Source organism: Lepidothrix coronata, unplaced genomic scaffold, assembly GCF_001604755.1.
Source record: "Lepidothrix coronata isolate B3197 unplaced genomic scaffold, Lepidothrix_coronata-1.0 Scaffold20, whole genome shotgun sequence".
In the NCBI taxonomy this organism is placed as follows: domain Eukaryota; kingdom Metazoa; phylum Chordata; class Aves; order Passeriformes; family Pipridae; genus Lepidothrix; species Lepidothrix coronata.
In genome coordinates this window covers 3,802,456-3,819,323 of record NW_016690200.1, presented here as the reverse complement: position 1 = coordinate 3,819,323, position 16,868 = coordinate 3,802,456, and the positions used below count along the sequence as shown (strand labels likewise).

General features: G+C 41.3%; 1 protein-coding gene across 16 annotated transcripts in view; it reads left to right on the top strand.

Moving 5' to 3' along the window:
- Positions 1–16,868, top strand: part of CELF2 (CUGBP, Elav-like family member 2) — a 556,743-nt gene that overhangs the window by 308,709 nt on the left and 231,166 nt on the right. For 2 of the 16 annotated variants that reach the window (XM_017807757.1, XM_017807756.1), the window contains exon 1: positions 1,854–2,018. The exons of 13 other annotated variants lie outside the window; for them this stretch is intronic. In XM_017807757.1, coding sequence (XP_017663246.1) covers positions 1,945–2,018 — 74 coding nt within the window. In that variant the 5' untranslated portion in view covers positions 1,854–1,944. Of the gene's footprint in view, positions 1–1,845; positions 2,019–16,868 lie in introns of those variants that run through there. One more of the 16 variants, XM_017807755.1, reaches the window with a different exon arrangement.

The window sequence follows — 16,868 nt, the reverse complement described above, 5'->3', positions numbered from 1 at the left end:
GTCAGCAGCAGTGGGACTGTGGTCCTTAAAAGCGACAGGCTGGTGAGACTGAACTCCCTTAGATTTAGCACATACCAAAAAAACTGATGATGAAGGGCTACAGATCCAGCCGCACAGGGCGAAGTGGGGGTGGAGACTTCTTACTTAAAAGAATATCTTCATCCTCACTGAGCTGCCTGTATTTCTTCTGAGCTAAAACCTGTCCCTTCTGCAGTGGCAAGATTTTGAAATTGAAAGTTAATCCAACTCTGCTCTGGGCCGGATTAACCACCATGGAGGCCTCAGATCAAAACCCAGGTGGCTACATCCAGCTGGAGAAAGTTGTGCTGGTTTCTCCTTTCATTTGGACTTTGCACTTAATTTTTTTATCCGCTGTATAGTCCTACACTGTGATGGATGGGGTGGCGTAAAGGAATCACCATGAATTTAGTAAAGCGGAGCCATAGCTTTGCTTTGTGCCTTTCTACGTGGATGTTTAGGTGCCATGGTGATGAGGACAGTATGTGAACGTATAGAACAGAGCAGATTAATAACACTATAGATAACTGTTCAGGATTGCAGTTGTCCTACGGGGATTACGCTGAGGGCCAAGTGAACCTTTTCTTTCTTTAGACTTGCAAAGTAGGCAAAAATTTTAGCAGCCTGAGGGGTTTTTCATCCTTTTAACTATTTTAAAATGGAAAAGTCTCTTAGTGCAATAAACTGGACCCTGAAAATTTGCCTGCTCTGTATTTTTTATTATAAAATCAACGTTGGTCAAAATTTAAATAAAACTTGGCCTGATAGCATATTTATTTATGGGTCACTTTAATTTTTATATGATAATACTCTTTGAAAAGTTTAAGCGTAGTAGGTTTTAATTTGCGTTTGTTACTTTTTGCAAGTGTTGATTATCCAGAACAAATCAAATTATAAAACCTGGAGAGAGATTCAGATGGAGAAGCACACACAATGAAGAGGAACGTTCTGTCTGTCTAGACTGCTCAGATCATCCAGTAATCTTTGTAAATATGTTAATATTCTTTTGCCTGGAGCGGCTTTGTATTGAGGGAAGTAGGTTTTGGAGATGGAAAGGAAAATTTATACAGATTTTCAGGGGGCGGGGGGGGTGGTGTGGCTCCAGCTACTTGAATGTGAGGAATTTTGTGTCCGACTTTGTGACACTTCTGTGTGCGGCCAACTCGGGAGAGCAGCGGGTTGGGAACGGGTTTTTGGGAAGCTACAGACTTGAGAAAGGATTTGCTGTCGTTACTTATTTAAATCCCTGCTTCTGATCAGTGGGGACAGAGTTACTACCAGCCAGTAACAGCACTCAAGCATTTAAAGGATGCCAAGGTCTGCATGGCAGGAGTTTTGAGCGGAGAGAACCCGCACTCAGAACCTGCCCAAACCATCCCAGTGCTCCCAGTTTGGCTCCCACCGTACTGGGAAGAGCTGTGCCCGTGCTAACCACTCGCGTGTGCTCCCAGCAGTGTCAGCGGGGGGTTCGCCGCCGGTGCGGGGCTCAGCTCCCCGCACACCGCGCTGGGAGCGCGGGGCCGGGCAGCGCCGCGGAGGCGCCGGGCGTGTCTCGCCGCCCCCGGGGCCGGGTCAGGCGGTGCCCCGGAGCCCCGGGCGGGCATCCCCCGGCCCGGCGGCGGCAATAGGCCTCTCCCGGGGCGGCGGGGGCGCAGGGGTTAACGGGGAGCCGCAGCGGGGAGATGGCTCCGCCTCCCCGCTCAGCACCTGGCGCTCCACCGACAGTTGCCTCAGCAGTCGATTTCGGAGGGGATTGGCGGAAAAAACCGAGAGGGGGAGAGAAATGTGACAACTGCCGGGGCTGGCGGCTGCCGCGGGGAGGCCTCCGCACCTGTGCCTGCCGCTCCGCCGCCCGGCGCAGTTGTGGGATCCGCCGCGCCCCGCCGCATCCTCCCGCCGACCGCCGCGGCGCCCCCGGAGCCCAGCATGACTTCTTCGTTCAAGCTGGATTTCCTTCCGGAGATGATGGTCGACGGCCGCTTGCTGGTCTCTGACAGAATGTAAGTGGCAGCGGGGGCTGCCGCCGGTCCCCCCCACCCCGCCCCGGCTCCGGGTACCGCCCGGCTCCGAGTCCCCCCCGCGGGGCTCCGGCCGCGTCTCCCCCGCGCCGCCCGCCCTTCCGCGGGAGGGGAAGCGGGGGGTCGTGCCCCCAGCCCCCCTTAACCAAGTCACTTGGTGGTCTCCATGCCGTGTGTCCCCCCCTCCCAGGGTGCTCAGTGTCCCGGCAGGTCGGTGCAGGCGGGCGCGGGGCGAGCGCGGGGGTTTATCGGCGGCTGCTGCTGCTGATGCAACGTGGAGGAAGAAACGCGCATCGGTCGCGCGTAGCTGAGCGCTCTCCCCTCCGTGCCCAGCGGGTCCGTCCACAGGCACCTGTCCCCTGCACCCAGCCCGGACCCACCCATGTCTCCTCTCTCCTTCTCGGCAGAATCCCCCTGCGAAAGCTTCATCAGTTTTCAAATTCAGATGAAATACTAAGCACCTATTGGGAGTGAGACCAGGCAGATAGCAAGGATTTGGCTTTTTTTTTTTTTCCCCCCAATACTGTCCCCGACAGCTGCCCTGGTACGGCTAGTGTTAATTAGAGTGAGGATGATTGCTTTACGTGTGCAGTTAAAGTGGGGATGAGATGTATCGGAAGGCTCTGAATGCTGGAATTTCAGAAGGAGAAGTATTCCCCTAGCCCAGCTCTGCTCCATTAATCTCGATCTGAAAGTTTCTATTATCATCCTCTTGGGCATTACCAGTTGACAAGTATTTTCAGGTAACCTAAGCCTTATATGAAAAAATAAAAGCCAGAAACGAGGAAGTAGTCACTTGCTGAAAGATATGGAGGCTGAGGACTGTGCTGCCTTTTTACAGTATCCAAAATATCTTTTATTTTGTTGCTTTCTGTTCTTTTATCAGGATGACAAATGTGGTTTGAGTTACATTAGAATGAAGCGAGAGGCTTTGGCATTGACTCTGCACTGGAGCTGTTCTGGTTGAGGCAGCGCTTAAGTTACAAGTGTAAATAAACCCGTGTGTGCAGCAGAGAGTGTCACCTGTGATTTGCACAAATCAGGTTGCAACACTGTGCCCCCATCTAAGACTATTCAGACTTTTATTACCTATTTTACTGGCAACCAAACTTTCTTCTAAGGTGGAGTGCTTTCTCTTGTACCAGCAGTGTTCTGCGTGATGTTCGGTAGTGGCCAGTTGTTCAGGCAGCTGAGATTTAGGAAGTGTGTGGGAGAGGGGCAAGAGTCAAGGGGAGAAGATACTTAGTGTGGGTGACTTACACTATTTTTACAGTCCTTGAAGGACAGAGGAGGATGTAAATGGTGCTGCTTGTCTTAATTTTGTGGTCTTAAATTCTAAAGAGTTCTATGCTGTGTTTTGTTTTTCCCATGATAAGATTCCTGTTTTTATTGCCGTCAGTCAGTTTTGGTAAAAGTGCTGCCAGTTCTCCCCTTTTGCAGAAAAAACTGCATAGGTTTGACTATTGGGGAATAAAGTAGAAGCTGAACGTTCCTATCTCTTGCTTTGCAGCCCTCTGTAGGGACCTGCCACAGTCAAACTTTCCCTTGTTTTCATCATCTCAGCTTTGATTACACTTTCTACCTGCTGTCCTTCCAGGCAGTCACAAAAGATCCTGCTAACAAACATCTCCTAGCTCAAAGGCACCAATAACTGTAGCTGATGATGCCCTGTTGTCACTTAGTCTTATATAACTTTATCTCCAACTTGCCCCTCGAGGGGGGAGTACCATGTCAAACTCTTGCTTCTGAATTGCCCTCTTCATACTCCTTTTCTCAGGGAAGCATCCATAATATATTTTAACACAGCTTCAAACACAGTCCGTGTTCATTAGACACAGATCTTAATGTGTGTCCAAAGGAAAAAGAAAACCTCTAGAGAAATATCAGCCTCTAAGTGGACCTCAAAATACAGAAATTTGATAATGGAGTTGTTAAATACACACATCCTTGTAGTTTTTGGTGCTGGTTCCTCATGTATTTGGGTGGGCAGGGGGGGCTTAGTAATCTCTTGAAGAAAAAAAACCTTTACCTCCTGCATCATCAGTGGTCGTGTTGTGATGTGCTTCCTTGTATTAACCAAGCTTTGCTTTGCTGCTGATCTGAGTGATTGTGAAGATGGTATGATTTCAAGGGATCATGTGTCATGCATGCAAATTAATATTGAGGCTAAATTGGCATTAACTCAAGGAGCTTCTATTTCTAACAAAAATAGTCCTGAAACTAAATGCTGTGTGGGGGAGCTTTGCCACACTGCCTTTCTAAAACTCTGTCACTCACTGTTTGAAACCATCTTTATTTCGTCCTTCCCAGCCAAGTGGTGACATGCATTTATTTGCAAGTCCCCAACTCTCTGGGCTAATCAGTGCTGACGAGAATGCGGTTTGATTACGCATAAGGGGTCAGGGGCACGATGCACCTTCCCCTTTATCTGGCCCACCCCGGGCGTGCGGGGAGCTGCCGGCAGTGTTCAGCGGGGTGGCACAGAGCATCCGAGAGCACGCTCCAAGTTACAGCGCTGCACAAAACTTTTAACCTCGCCATCTGCTCCAGCCATTGAGTGTAACTCGGTTCAGTCTGCAGCAGAAAGGAATTTCCTATTTCAGAGTGAGGCAGTTAGCAAAATATATGTATAACACTTCTGTTTCATAGCAGAAATTGGCAAAACTAGATTTGTTTGTGGTTTTTTTTTTAATATGCCGGTGGCATATCAGATGTTTTGGGAAATCGGTACTGTACAATATCACTTGCACTTCCCATTCTTTACACATTTAAAAGTTCTTATACAGGGAATTCTTTTCAGAATCATCCATTCTTTCAACAAGTAACAGAGAAGGGGAATTTTGAAGGAGTAACTTTCAGTGCATACCTATAGTGAAAGTTAACTGCCAGCTTGATAATTGCAAAGTTAAAATGCTCTTACCTCTGTGAGAATGTTAATTGCTCTTAAATGTTGCTTCCTTTCAAATTTTGCTGCTGCTATTAGCTAGCTAAATGGAAGTAAAATAGAACATCAGATACGTTGAGCATGACTGTGTATAATTAAACTGTATGCATGGTATCAGTGTACCTGGTTAGTAACTGAATGGCAATGTACTAGTAAAAGTTAATTAATGACATGGCATTGGAAAATAGATACTCTAGGATATGAAGCATAAAGATGCATGAATTCCTGTTCTTGAGGGCAGATGGCAATTTGGATGCTCTAACCATAGTAAATGCTTGCTGAGAGACTGCTTGTTTAGTGCTCTAGGAAGGATCAGGAATTGTTTGACTGCTGTTATGCATAGTCTCTGTGTGCTCACTGCGGGGAAGAAACAATTCTTAAGAAAATACACAGGGGTATGGAGGTGAAATATATAGGTGAACTGTGTGTGTGTATATTTGGACAGGGCAGGAGAGGGTTAATAGCAAGTGAGGTTATAAAATCTGAGTTCAGTGTAATTTGCTCAGTAATTTCACTGGCTTACATGTACATGCCAACTGGATGATTGTGAAGTGGTTGCTTTGAGGATTAAATACTCACCATTGTAACCCTCCATGTTGATTTCTGCAATACCACTGAAGATTTTTCCATCCCAGGTTACACATTCCAGTGCCTGGGCTTAGCTTTAATATAAATGAGTAACAGTGTTTGTTACTGCTGAAACAAACTCAAATTTGACTTTAATTTTTGGTAGCTGAGTGTAATGCCAATAAAGTATATTATGCTTAAACAGTGCGCATTCAACTGCATGGGTTGCGTGGCAATTATGCGTAAAAGTATTTAGCCTTTGAATTCCTGCCTCTTTTAATCCAAGATGAGTCAAAATCAGATATACATGCACTATGCTGATTAAAAAGCCAGTGAAGATCAATTTTTTTATACTTTTTGTTTGTCTGTATTTATTGTTTAGTAAATAACGAATGTCATCACTCACAGGGCATTCTTGCGCTTTAAAATCCAGAACTTCCCTTTCTGCACTAAACCTGCAAACCAGGACTTTTTTTAGCATAGACTGGAGAAAAGAAATTTATTTTTTTAAACTGCACTGCAGGGAAACTCAACTTACTTGCAAAAATAATTTTTCAAATATCTGGTCTTTTTTATACCTAGAACATCAAACCACAATTTGCTAACTGAAAATGGGTAGTTGGGCATCAGCTATTTTCTAAGTCTATAGTCTTGTCCTTATACTGGCATTTTATCCTAACTCTGATTCAGTAATGGCTTTACTTTAAGTATTATGACTTGTTACTTAAGTTACATGCATGACAGATTCCCTGGGCCACTACAGAGGCAAAGCAAAGCAAAAGAAGAAGAAAATTCTTGACTGTCGCCAAAGAGCTTCAGAAAAGAAAATAAATCTTTGGATGTCTATTAAGTAATTACAATCTCATCGTGTCCTTCTCCCCATCATCTTTTCTAGAACCTCATTCAGTAGTTAACCTATGATAACTCTCAGCACATCAATATTTAAATATATCTTTCACTTCCTATGATATGATCTCACAAGTTTTTAAGCCTCCCCCACATGTATTCATCATCCAAATTAATCATCAGTTATGATTGCTTTAAAAACTTTGATAACTCTAAATATTTCATTGGCATTTTAGGATGTTTGATATCTTATGAGCATTTGGACGATTCAAATTTCATAATTAATTCATAGATTAATATAAAAATATTTGACCAAACCAATATAGGGTAAAGGTGTACAAAATCTTTTAATTTTTAAAAGCTCCCAGAATGCAAGGAATACACTTTGGCAAGACAACATTCTAGAGAGAAATCACTATTTTATAATTTAAGCATATGAAAAACTCTTTTCTTCTGAAGTGGAGAGATAATGTTTTGGTTTTGTTTCTTTTTTCTTCATTTCCACACACTGTGTTTCCTGTAGTGGGTTATTTCTTGTGTGTTCATATAGTTGAAAAGTATATTACATCTCCTGACATGGATTCCTTTTATTAAAACAAACTAGTGGCAGGGCAAGGTTTAACCAGAGGCTGAAGTCACAAAATAGGGAACACAAGTAGAGAGCGAGGCTGAGCTTTCCTTAGCAAAGAAGTGGGAGAACAAGAAAAACGTTCACAGGTACAAGAAAAATGCAGGAACAAGAATGCCTATTTGGAAAATAAAAACTAATTGGAGCAATAAATGTAATGTTCTCAAGTAATTGTGAAATAATTATTCCCCTTTAGAATCATCATACTTTAATTGCTTTCCCCCGTGTTCCTGCATTCTGCATGCCTATGGAAAGGAAGAGAAGCGCTTGTGTTCCCTCCAGGATTTCATTTTTCATTTGCAGTAAGCTGCTGGCTTTCTCATAAAGGTTTTCAGAAATATGTTGCCTTAAACGCTGTTGTGTTCTTCCATATGGTGTTAAATGGAAGAGGTGAATGGCAGATGCTGTAGGTATAAATTCTCTCCTAACATCCAGATTAAGCACCTTGAGATTTAGTTGTGCAGTTTATCCATCCCCTATATCACAGATTTATAATCAATCTCTCATTTTCATTGAGACTGTTACGTAAATAGGACACACTTCAGTAGTGTATTCTCTTCGCTCACAGCTTGATCCTTGAAAAATCAGCTGACAATAGTTTAAAATTATAATATTAATAAAGAGGAGATCATCTGGCCTTCAGAATGACATCTGAAAGCAGCTTCTGTTTTGTGTTAAATCTTAATTACTGTATTTAAATGAATGCCTAAATGAGCCAATTCACAAAGGAGTTGCCTACTGTACCAATAGTGCCTGTTTGGTGGTGGTTTTTTTTTTTCCTTTGGTTTTACACAAATATAAAAAAATAGTTTATATGGAAGAGAACAGCTGTGTTCTCTTGCCTATTACGACTCAGCTGAAGAAGACTGAGTATCTTCAGTCTGGTCTCTGCCCTGGGACAACTTCTTCCTTGCCTGTCAGATGGTGGCAATACTTAAAGCCAAGTTCAAAAGCAATGCTCCAGAAGAAACATGGGTGCAAGATCTGTGAGAAAGACCCTTCTGAGTGTTATTTTGTGAGTTTACCCATTGCTTACTGTCAGGGGCAGCATATTGTCACATCTGAGGGAAGGAGTTAGGGCTTAGTACCATGGAAAGACTCACACCATGTCTGTAAGTGCACCAACCCTCCTGCCTTTGGTTAGGCTGGAAGGGATATGATTCTCTCCAGTTCTGCCCAGGTTACTCTGGAAGGAGACAGCCATGCCCAGCTGTGCCCAGCTCACCCTGCTCCCCTCTGCAGCAGGGATGCACTGATCCTCTGCAAAGGAGCATGCAGGGAATTCACATCTTTTTATTTCCCCATCAACTTACGCCCATTGAGCCACTTCAGGTTTGTCAGGAAAATAACAGCAACCTGAGCATTTTGGTTTATGTTTTTTACATCCCTGTTAATTTCATAAATAGTTCTGTGGATTTTACCCTGGGGTGTTAGAGTTTACACTCATGGTTATCCAGAGATGCAGGTATTAATCTTTCATGAAAACGGTGTTAGTGATCTTCTGATTTTTTTTTAATTATTGTTATTATTATTGTTTTCATTTTTCCATGCAGGTTAGCATCACAAAAAAAATGTAGTACTGACAGAAAAGCCTAACACTGACTATGTCCCAGCAGTCATAGGTAGCAATTCATTGCAACACTAATTTACAACTTTTTCAGGTTCTTTCCACTCAAATGGACTCGCCCCTAGATAAGAGTGGAGATTTTGGATGTGTAAGAGAGGGATGTCCAGATACACAGTCCCTGTAGCTGGTGTGTGTAGCTAGATATCTCCATGATAGGAGGACTAAAACCCTTTCTGTCCCAGATTATACTGTGCTTTTTTTCCTACTCTGTTCCTACATCCTATATGCTTTGAAGCAGTTCCAGTCTGATTGCAAGTCACAGCTGACAAGAGCTATCTTTTGTTTCATAACCCTGAAAAATAATGAAGGTCCATCATCCTCTTAATCCAAAGGCATGACACTGTCTTCTTGCTTAATATGTTAGGGCTCTTCCCATTTGTTGCTCTTCTAAATTGCTCGGAGATGCAAAAAATCCAAACATCCACAGCTTGCCTGACCCACCACTTGTGTTGTTGACTCCAGGGTCACTTGGTCCAGTGATGCTGCCTGGCCTAGTGTGAGATAAGTGCACTTCATTTGCCTGAAACAGACCCAGGTAGTTGAAAATTATTAGCTTCTGGCAGACGATACCTGTATTTGAAAATCTACAAAATCAAGTGATCTATTCCTTTCTTCTCTTTAATTCTTTTTTCCCTGGCTCATTCAATTGCTTGGCTCTGTCAGCCTTCGCCTGCAATTCATTGCTAGTGAGAGAGACATCTGGTTCTGCCCTTTATCAATAAATGCTTTTATATTTTGTTTTATATTTTACCACAGATGGAATGTAGAGCAAGCATTAGGAGCTTGAAATGTTGTCAAACACACTCCATGCCCAGTGGCTATCACTTAAAGAAAACCCTATTCTATACCTGGTTCTCACACAAGATGCTCCAGAAATTGCACATCAGATGGCTGCGGTTTGTCTTGATTTCACCGTGTGTTTCAGTAAACTTGATCCCCTTGTCACGTCTTTCAGAGGAATAAGAATAATCTTTCATTTTATCTGCAGTGGCTCTGTATTAACATACAGAAAAACTGATAATTTCATCAGTCAGTACATGAACTTTCAGTTTTTTTCTTACTTCAGTTTCATTTCTTATTCCAAGATCTTATTGCTTAGAAACCAGCTTTTCATATTCTAACTGCCTTATCTATCCAAACTACATTTAACCCCTGCTGTCCAAAACCAAACCAAACCAAAAAAAAAACCCAAAAAAACCCAACAAAACAGGAAAAAAAAAAAGAGAGAAAGTTCAGGAAATCACAGTGACTATTACACTAGGTATGAATTTAGTCTTTAACATTGATTCCTGAAAATACCCCAGTTGGGTCCGCTTCAGAGATTTCACCACAAAACCAGTAATGCCAAATTAAGGGATAAACACAGGTTGAGATAATCTCTTCAGGAAAAAAAAAAATGCAGAAGTCATTCCCCTTGTCCTAAACTGACCCATGTAATGCAACTTCTTCCTCGAAGAACTGAATTTTTAGGATTGCACGGTGAGCACTGGCTTTTTCCAGCAGGTTCAGTGTTGCCAGCTCCTCCTGGAGATCAGTATTGAGTGGGAGGGGACCAAGGGGAAGAGGAAGAAATAAAATTAGCATTTAATTTTGCAGGATGTGGAAAAATCGATGACAAGTGAAGCAATTCTTAGAAAAAGAAAACCTCTCTGGACACGTAAAGCACTATTATCTGATGTTTTATTACCAACTATAGCCTGCAGTCCGTGTTCAAGCCAAACTTCCGATGGGTTTCCAGGAGCTTGGCTTGAATGAGGAATGCATAATACTGGGCTTTGCATCCTTTGCCAGGCTGTCCAGCTCTGAACGATGAATTGCAGTCGAATACGTGGTTTTTGCAGTCTTTTCCTCATTGCTCACTTCAGAGTGAACTTCAGCATGGAAACGTGAGGCAACTAACTTTTCAGATACTGTTCTACCTTTCTGATGGAGTTGCTGTCTTGATGATGAAGTGGAAGATAAGTCAGTTTTGGTTGGGCAGGTATTCTTTTGAGGGGTGTTCGCAAGTCTCAGGTTGGGGCAGGGGGGTTCTTCTGTTCTTGCCAAACCTTTTCCCCTTTGCCAGAGAGAAGGATTCATCTCAACGCCTGAGGGCTCTCAGCTTTCACTAATATCTCTGTTGTCTGGCTGCAGAAGATAGAGTACAACTTTTCATTTTAAGTTGGTTTGTTGTCTGTGGAGAAAAGAGTAAATGCAGCAGCTTCATAACTGTGCTCAGATGTAGCCAAAGAAAGTCCAGCACTATATTACGGATTTTTAAAACAATTGGGTTTGCCTGATTTCATTGCCTCCTAAGTGTAGCCTGGTATCTCACTTGCTAGACCATATTTATTTATCTTCAAGACAAGGCTGTGTAGAATAGGAAAAGCTCAAGAGTTTTGGTATCTTCTTTAGGGTCAGATTCTGGGTATTTTTGAGCTCTTTTTTTCCTTCAGTGACTGTTATCATGTGGCCTTATAGATGTTGACATGGGGTTCCTACTGTAATTGTAAAGTAAAACAGCAGCAACTCTTCCATGTCCGGTGCAAACCTTTCCTTTGAAGCAAGCATTCACAGAGGAAAGAGACCTGTTTTCCAGCCAGAAATATTGCTTACAAGGCTTAGTGTGGCCCAAACAGTCTTCAACAGCACTGGCTGATCTCTGTGTTTTCAAAGTATTATTCCAGGCTCCTTCAGTTTTATCAGATTTGGAAAAAGGTCCTGCAGCAGCATTGTTGCTGCCTGTGTGTCTGTGTTGATGAACAGCAGACCAATCATAGCGAGAGATCCACAGCAGGATTCAGAAAGGAACAATTTTCAGCTTGCTAAGATGCCCATATTGATACCTGGAAGCTCTGAAGGAACTAGAGACTATTTGGCTGTTTCTGTGCCTCTTTGCTCCCTCTGTTCTCACCTCCACATCAGGGGATACTTAGACTTCTTTATTTTGCTGGCCTTCAGAGGATTTAAAGGTCTCTGAGCACCCCTAGGCTCTCCATTCCTACTCAAGTGGGAAAGGCAATGGAGAGGAATGCTGCTGACTTCAGCCAGTTGGATCTCTTGATTTTCCTGTTTGGTATGAAGCCAATATATAGAGTGAATTTGGAGTTGAGAGATGCCAGGCATCTGTGTAAGATGAATATTGTGGAAGGGAGATGTGCAGAAGAAACTGAGGGGAGAAGGGTATATATTTAGGCAAGACTTTCATAAAAGATGCAAATTCAGGATTACTTAGCAGAGAAAATAATAATTTAAAATTAATGTTATATATAAAAAGTGGAGCATCGTACGTGTTAACAGGAATGAAGATTTTATTTTTAAGCTCAGCAAAGCCTCAAATCCCAGAAAATGCAAAATTGCTGCTGATAATTTCTGGACATGAACCTGGAAGGCTTCATGGAAATTTAGAAAGAAATAAATCAACTTCCCTCTCCTTTCCCAAAACTCTTTGGGCAAAAAAAAGGTGTAAATATTTAACAGCAAATAATCACATTGCCAAGAACCAGCAAACAAAGCCTTTTTATTCAATTCTATAATATGCTGTAAATAATGAAAACCCTCATAGAGCTGGATTTTTTTTTTTTTTTATCAGTGAAGAAGCTTAGCATGTAGCACTTTAAAAATCCACCAGCACAGCTAAGACACCTTCTCCGGTCTCTTACCACTTCATGCCATATTTTTCTTTGTCCTTTGCATATGCAATTTGCCCTGCTTATCTTTGTTTAAAATGCTGGGAGCCTTCAGCATGCTCTGATCCACGTTGCATGCCTGCAAGAAGCCTTTCCTGCCCTCTCCCACCTTGTGAGTTAAGAACTACCCTGCTGTGCTCTCCCTTATCACCACCCATTCAATAGCCAAAAAAACACCTCTGTGATTCCTACCCTGCTTCTCTGGTGGAAGAATTTCCTGTAAACATCTGCAAAACATGTGCTTTATTTTCTTCCTTTGTTGATAAGTAAAAGGAACCTATTGAACTTGAAGAAGCACCTAGAATTTAGATGTGAAGTACTTAATGATTTTATATTCTTACTATCCAGCTAGTGACTCATGTTTTGAAAGTCCCTAAAAGTGTGACCATCCTTTTCGGTCTGTGCTCATTGGCCCAGCATATTGGAATTATCAGCCCTGCCCATGATTTTCTAGGTCTTCTAGGGATTTGTTGTCTGATAAAAATGTTGCTTAACAAAGTATAGTAGTTTTTCTTGCATTTTTGTAGTGGATATTTTAGATAGGTTCTCTCAGCTCCATTTTTTAAACAGTCTTGTACTCCAATTGTGAGCCAAATACGATACTATCATGTTGGGTTTGTTGTTTTGTTTTTTTTTTCCACAGCCACAAGTTGCCCTACTTACCCAATGCAAATCATGTGGATCTACGTAATATGCCTTTCTCAAGGGCATCTGTTAATTCCATGTGACAAGCTGGGAGTTTCAGCCAGGAATATTGAGCATTGAAAGAAGACCTGGTTAAACTCAGTAGGACTTAAATTTAATCAAATTTTAAGCAATTCTCCTGAACTATAGCTTTGACAGACTTTGTGTGGGAACAGTTTCTTCAATGTTGAGGTGTTCAGGTGAAACTTCTATTATCAAGAGCATTCCCCTTTACAGGAAGAATATACAGCTCTGAGTTAGATGATGCAGCAGGAAGACATATAGAGGCCTCTGTAGATAACAACCTTTTCTTTAATTGCTTGACTGTATACAATGAAAGTAATGGTAAAACTTATTGAATATGAGAGGCTTAGAATCAGCTCAGAGATTCTAGAAAGACTGGTTGTTATGAATAAATTAAGGACTGAATCCAAAGCTTGTTGACTCGATGGGCAGACTCCCTTTGATTTCCAAGCACTCTGTATCTGTGATCCAAACACACTGAGAACAAATAAAGACAAAGAATTTATGTTGATTGGACATATTCAGTGTGACAAGAGCTTAAGTCTGATTCTCCTCTTTGCTTATGAAACACAACTGCGTGCTTGTCCCCGGGGTTGCTGAAAGACAAGTATTTTGGTAGCTGCATGATAGGACTCACAATTAGTGCGAGTGCTGGTTCCTAGTGCTAAGAATCATAGTGCTCTATGAGATGGAGAGAAAGTTATGGTTGACAACAATGTATTTTGGGGTTATCTCAATGTGCCTTGAGGGTTTTAAAGTTTTAATTTATCCTCCTTTTTTTTTTCCTTTAAAAAAAGTCATCTTGATCTGTTAGGACAGTAAGTTTAGTGGCATCAAAAGACTTGCAGTTAAATTGTGAGCTTTAGTGAGAGGAGATTCTCTGCTGGCTGACTATCCTCTGTTCTCGTCCCTTTGTGCTGGTTGGAATACTCTGTGGCATCAAGCTCCTCTCAAACAGATTTTTTTAATATCAGATACATATATTTTATTTTATCCTAAAATAATTAACTCTGCTGGATCTTCTGACCAAATCAAATGCTTGATTTAGCTTCCTGAAATTCATGATCATGTTAGCTTTGAAGCAGCCTTCAGTCTCATTTCTAACCTGAACCTGGTTAGTTTGTCTCAACATGACTTTCCATCTTGCAACCTTGATACCTTTTCACTTGCTATCATTTTGTTTTGATCTTGGTTTACTTTTGCAACTTCAAAGTGCATGGTCATTTGAACAAGGTGTACTGATACACCTCTACATTTTTAGCTACTGTATTTTAAATTTTTTATAGACTTGAAATTTTCAGAGTAAATCCAATTTATGTTTTTGCTTTATGGTAAAAACCTTTTTACTTTATAGTACATTTTGGTTGATGTAGGTTCCCTATGCAAACGGTAGAATAATGGGAAAAGTAAAAACAGAATGTATGTATGGGTTAGTATAAACCACAGCCCTTTTCATACTGAACATTAGCTTGTTGAAATGCCTCCACTCTTGGCAGAAGACAAGCTTCGTAACCTAAGAGGATGTGATTTGAGTGGAGTTTTCATGCCCCATGTGCTCATTGTGTTCTTGCCACTGATGCAAACATTATCTATAATTACATTTTCAAGAGACTGAAAATTGCAGTCTTTGTGGAACAAAAATGCAGCTGAAGAATGGAATGTATATCCTCTCCACCCTCATTATAAGGCTTATAAAAATCAGACTATAAGGCCTAGTACCATAGCTTTCAGATACAGGAAACCAGCAGTGTTAGCCGGTGGTAGAGTATTTTTCACTGAAAATTTTGGCCTTTTGGCGATCAAGCTAGTGCTATTATTTCTACTAGTTTGCTCTTGAAACTAGTTGAACTAAAATTTGTAATTCACATCAGTATAAATAAAGTTTGAGTAATTAGTCTGTTTACTTATTTACAATATATTCATGGGTTTGAGATTTTATTCATTATTGGAGGCAACATCAAAAGATTTATTAGACAGGTCATAATGTGGGTGTTGAAATTTCCTACCACACCATACTGTGAAACAGCCATGTTTTTCAAGAGAAAAACAATAGTACTGAAAATGCTGTTTGCATGATGTTCTCCTGGACACCAAGGAGTTTTAGTGTTGCTGCTCAAACTGCACATCTAAATAAAGCACCTCTTCCCTACATCAAAGTGTTATCATCTTCATTCCAGTAGCTAAGGAACCAGACGTAGAAAGAATACACATCCTTGACTTTCTGTATAAAACAAGCACTGGAAACTTAAAGGAAACCTTCTAGGTGGAGACAGCTAATCCTCATCTTCTGTAGTGTGCTTTTAAGGGTGGAAATTAATGGAATCGTAGTATATCAATCACCTGTGTTCATAACACCCATGCATTCATTTTCCTCTTATGAACTTCAGTTTTGAGTGAGGTTTTCCCCCCAGTAAGTTGGGCATTTAAATCTTCTCTTAAAGTGGAGTTTGATCCCAGGGAGATCAATGCATTTGAATAGAAAGGCACATGCAGTTATTGTTTCTGTAATTTACTGCATTGAGGAGTGTGCACAGAGGTGTTGAATGATCACATGAATGTTAATAAATAGATAAATAAGGGATGGTCCTGAATGCCTATAAATCCATGAGAATTAATAAATGCATGCATGTAGGTCAGTGAATTTATTGTTAGAAGCACAAATAGTCTGGGCTAAAAAAAGAGTGTGTCCATTGCTTTTTTTTCAAGCTGGTTGTTTTTTCTTATTCTAAAGAAAGTAATAATTTGGATGCTCTTCATAGCTCTTCATAGGTTCACAGTTATTTTTAAAAGCTATTTAAAAAATTATTTGGATGCAATAGTATGAGTCTCACTTTAGATCTGTTTATGACCATCCAACTTTATGTGGAAGGGCCTCTGGGCAGCTTCATATTAAAGGCAGGTGGCAATAAGGGCAATTAGAGCCACATGCTTTATGCAGTTGCTGCCCAAGTTGGTAACTCTGCCTTCAAGTTCTGCTCCCTGATTGCTGGAAGTTATGCACAGGAACACTGTGGTGATTGAGTGCTGGAGTTCCCAAGACAGCATCTATTCTTAGTGGTCCAGCAAAACTTATTAAGAAAAGTAATTAGAACAAAGCTCAAGTACATTAGCCTCTTTAATGCTCCTGAATTCTCAGAGCTATCTTCAACATTGGCAGAGGCTGTGTTTCCAGTAGAGAAACTGAAGCAACTTTCTTTGCTGAAGTTAAACCCACTTTAGTCTTAGCATCATGGTGGGAGTTTCTCCTTATGTAAAAGGAACTGGTATTCCAATTAGTGAAAATAACCCACTTTGCTTTTATTTTTATGATGTATTTCTGTCAAAATGTCAGGTTCTGTGTTTCTGCCTGCTTATTATGTTCTTCTATATATTATGTTCTTCTATACCATGTCACCTCACACCTTTCTGTCAGCTCCTGAGGCTCAAGAACTATAATGTGTACGTATAGCTAACCATTTCCTTTTAAAGACTTATTTTTTCTTTCTTCTTCTTCATTATAAGTCTACCATCTTAACTCTGGCAGGCTAGAAATGTATTTTTTTTCTCTCCTTCCAACACCGCTCAGCATTACATTGGCTCAACAAATCCTCTCCACCATCCTCCAGTATATTTGTTTCTCCATTGGAATCCAAAAAGCGTTCTCAAGCCTAATCAGTCTTGTCTGGTGAATCAAAACTATGTCTCCCTAGGCTTTCAGGAAGTCTTTGGGGAGATCTCTTTGGTATTTAAGCTACTTCAGAAATATGAGTGGCCATCTTCCCGAGGAACGTTCACAAGAGTTAAAGACTTGTACAGGGAGATGTGCTCTATTGAGAGGAGCTACAAGGAGTGGTGCTCTTCAATC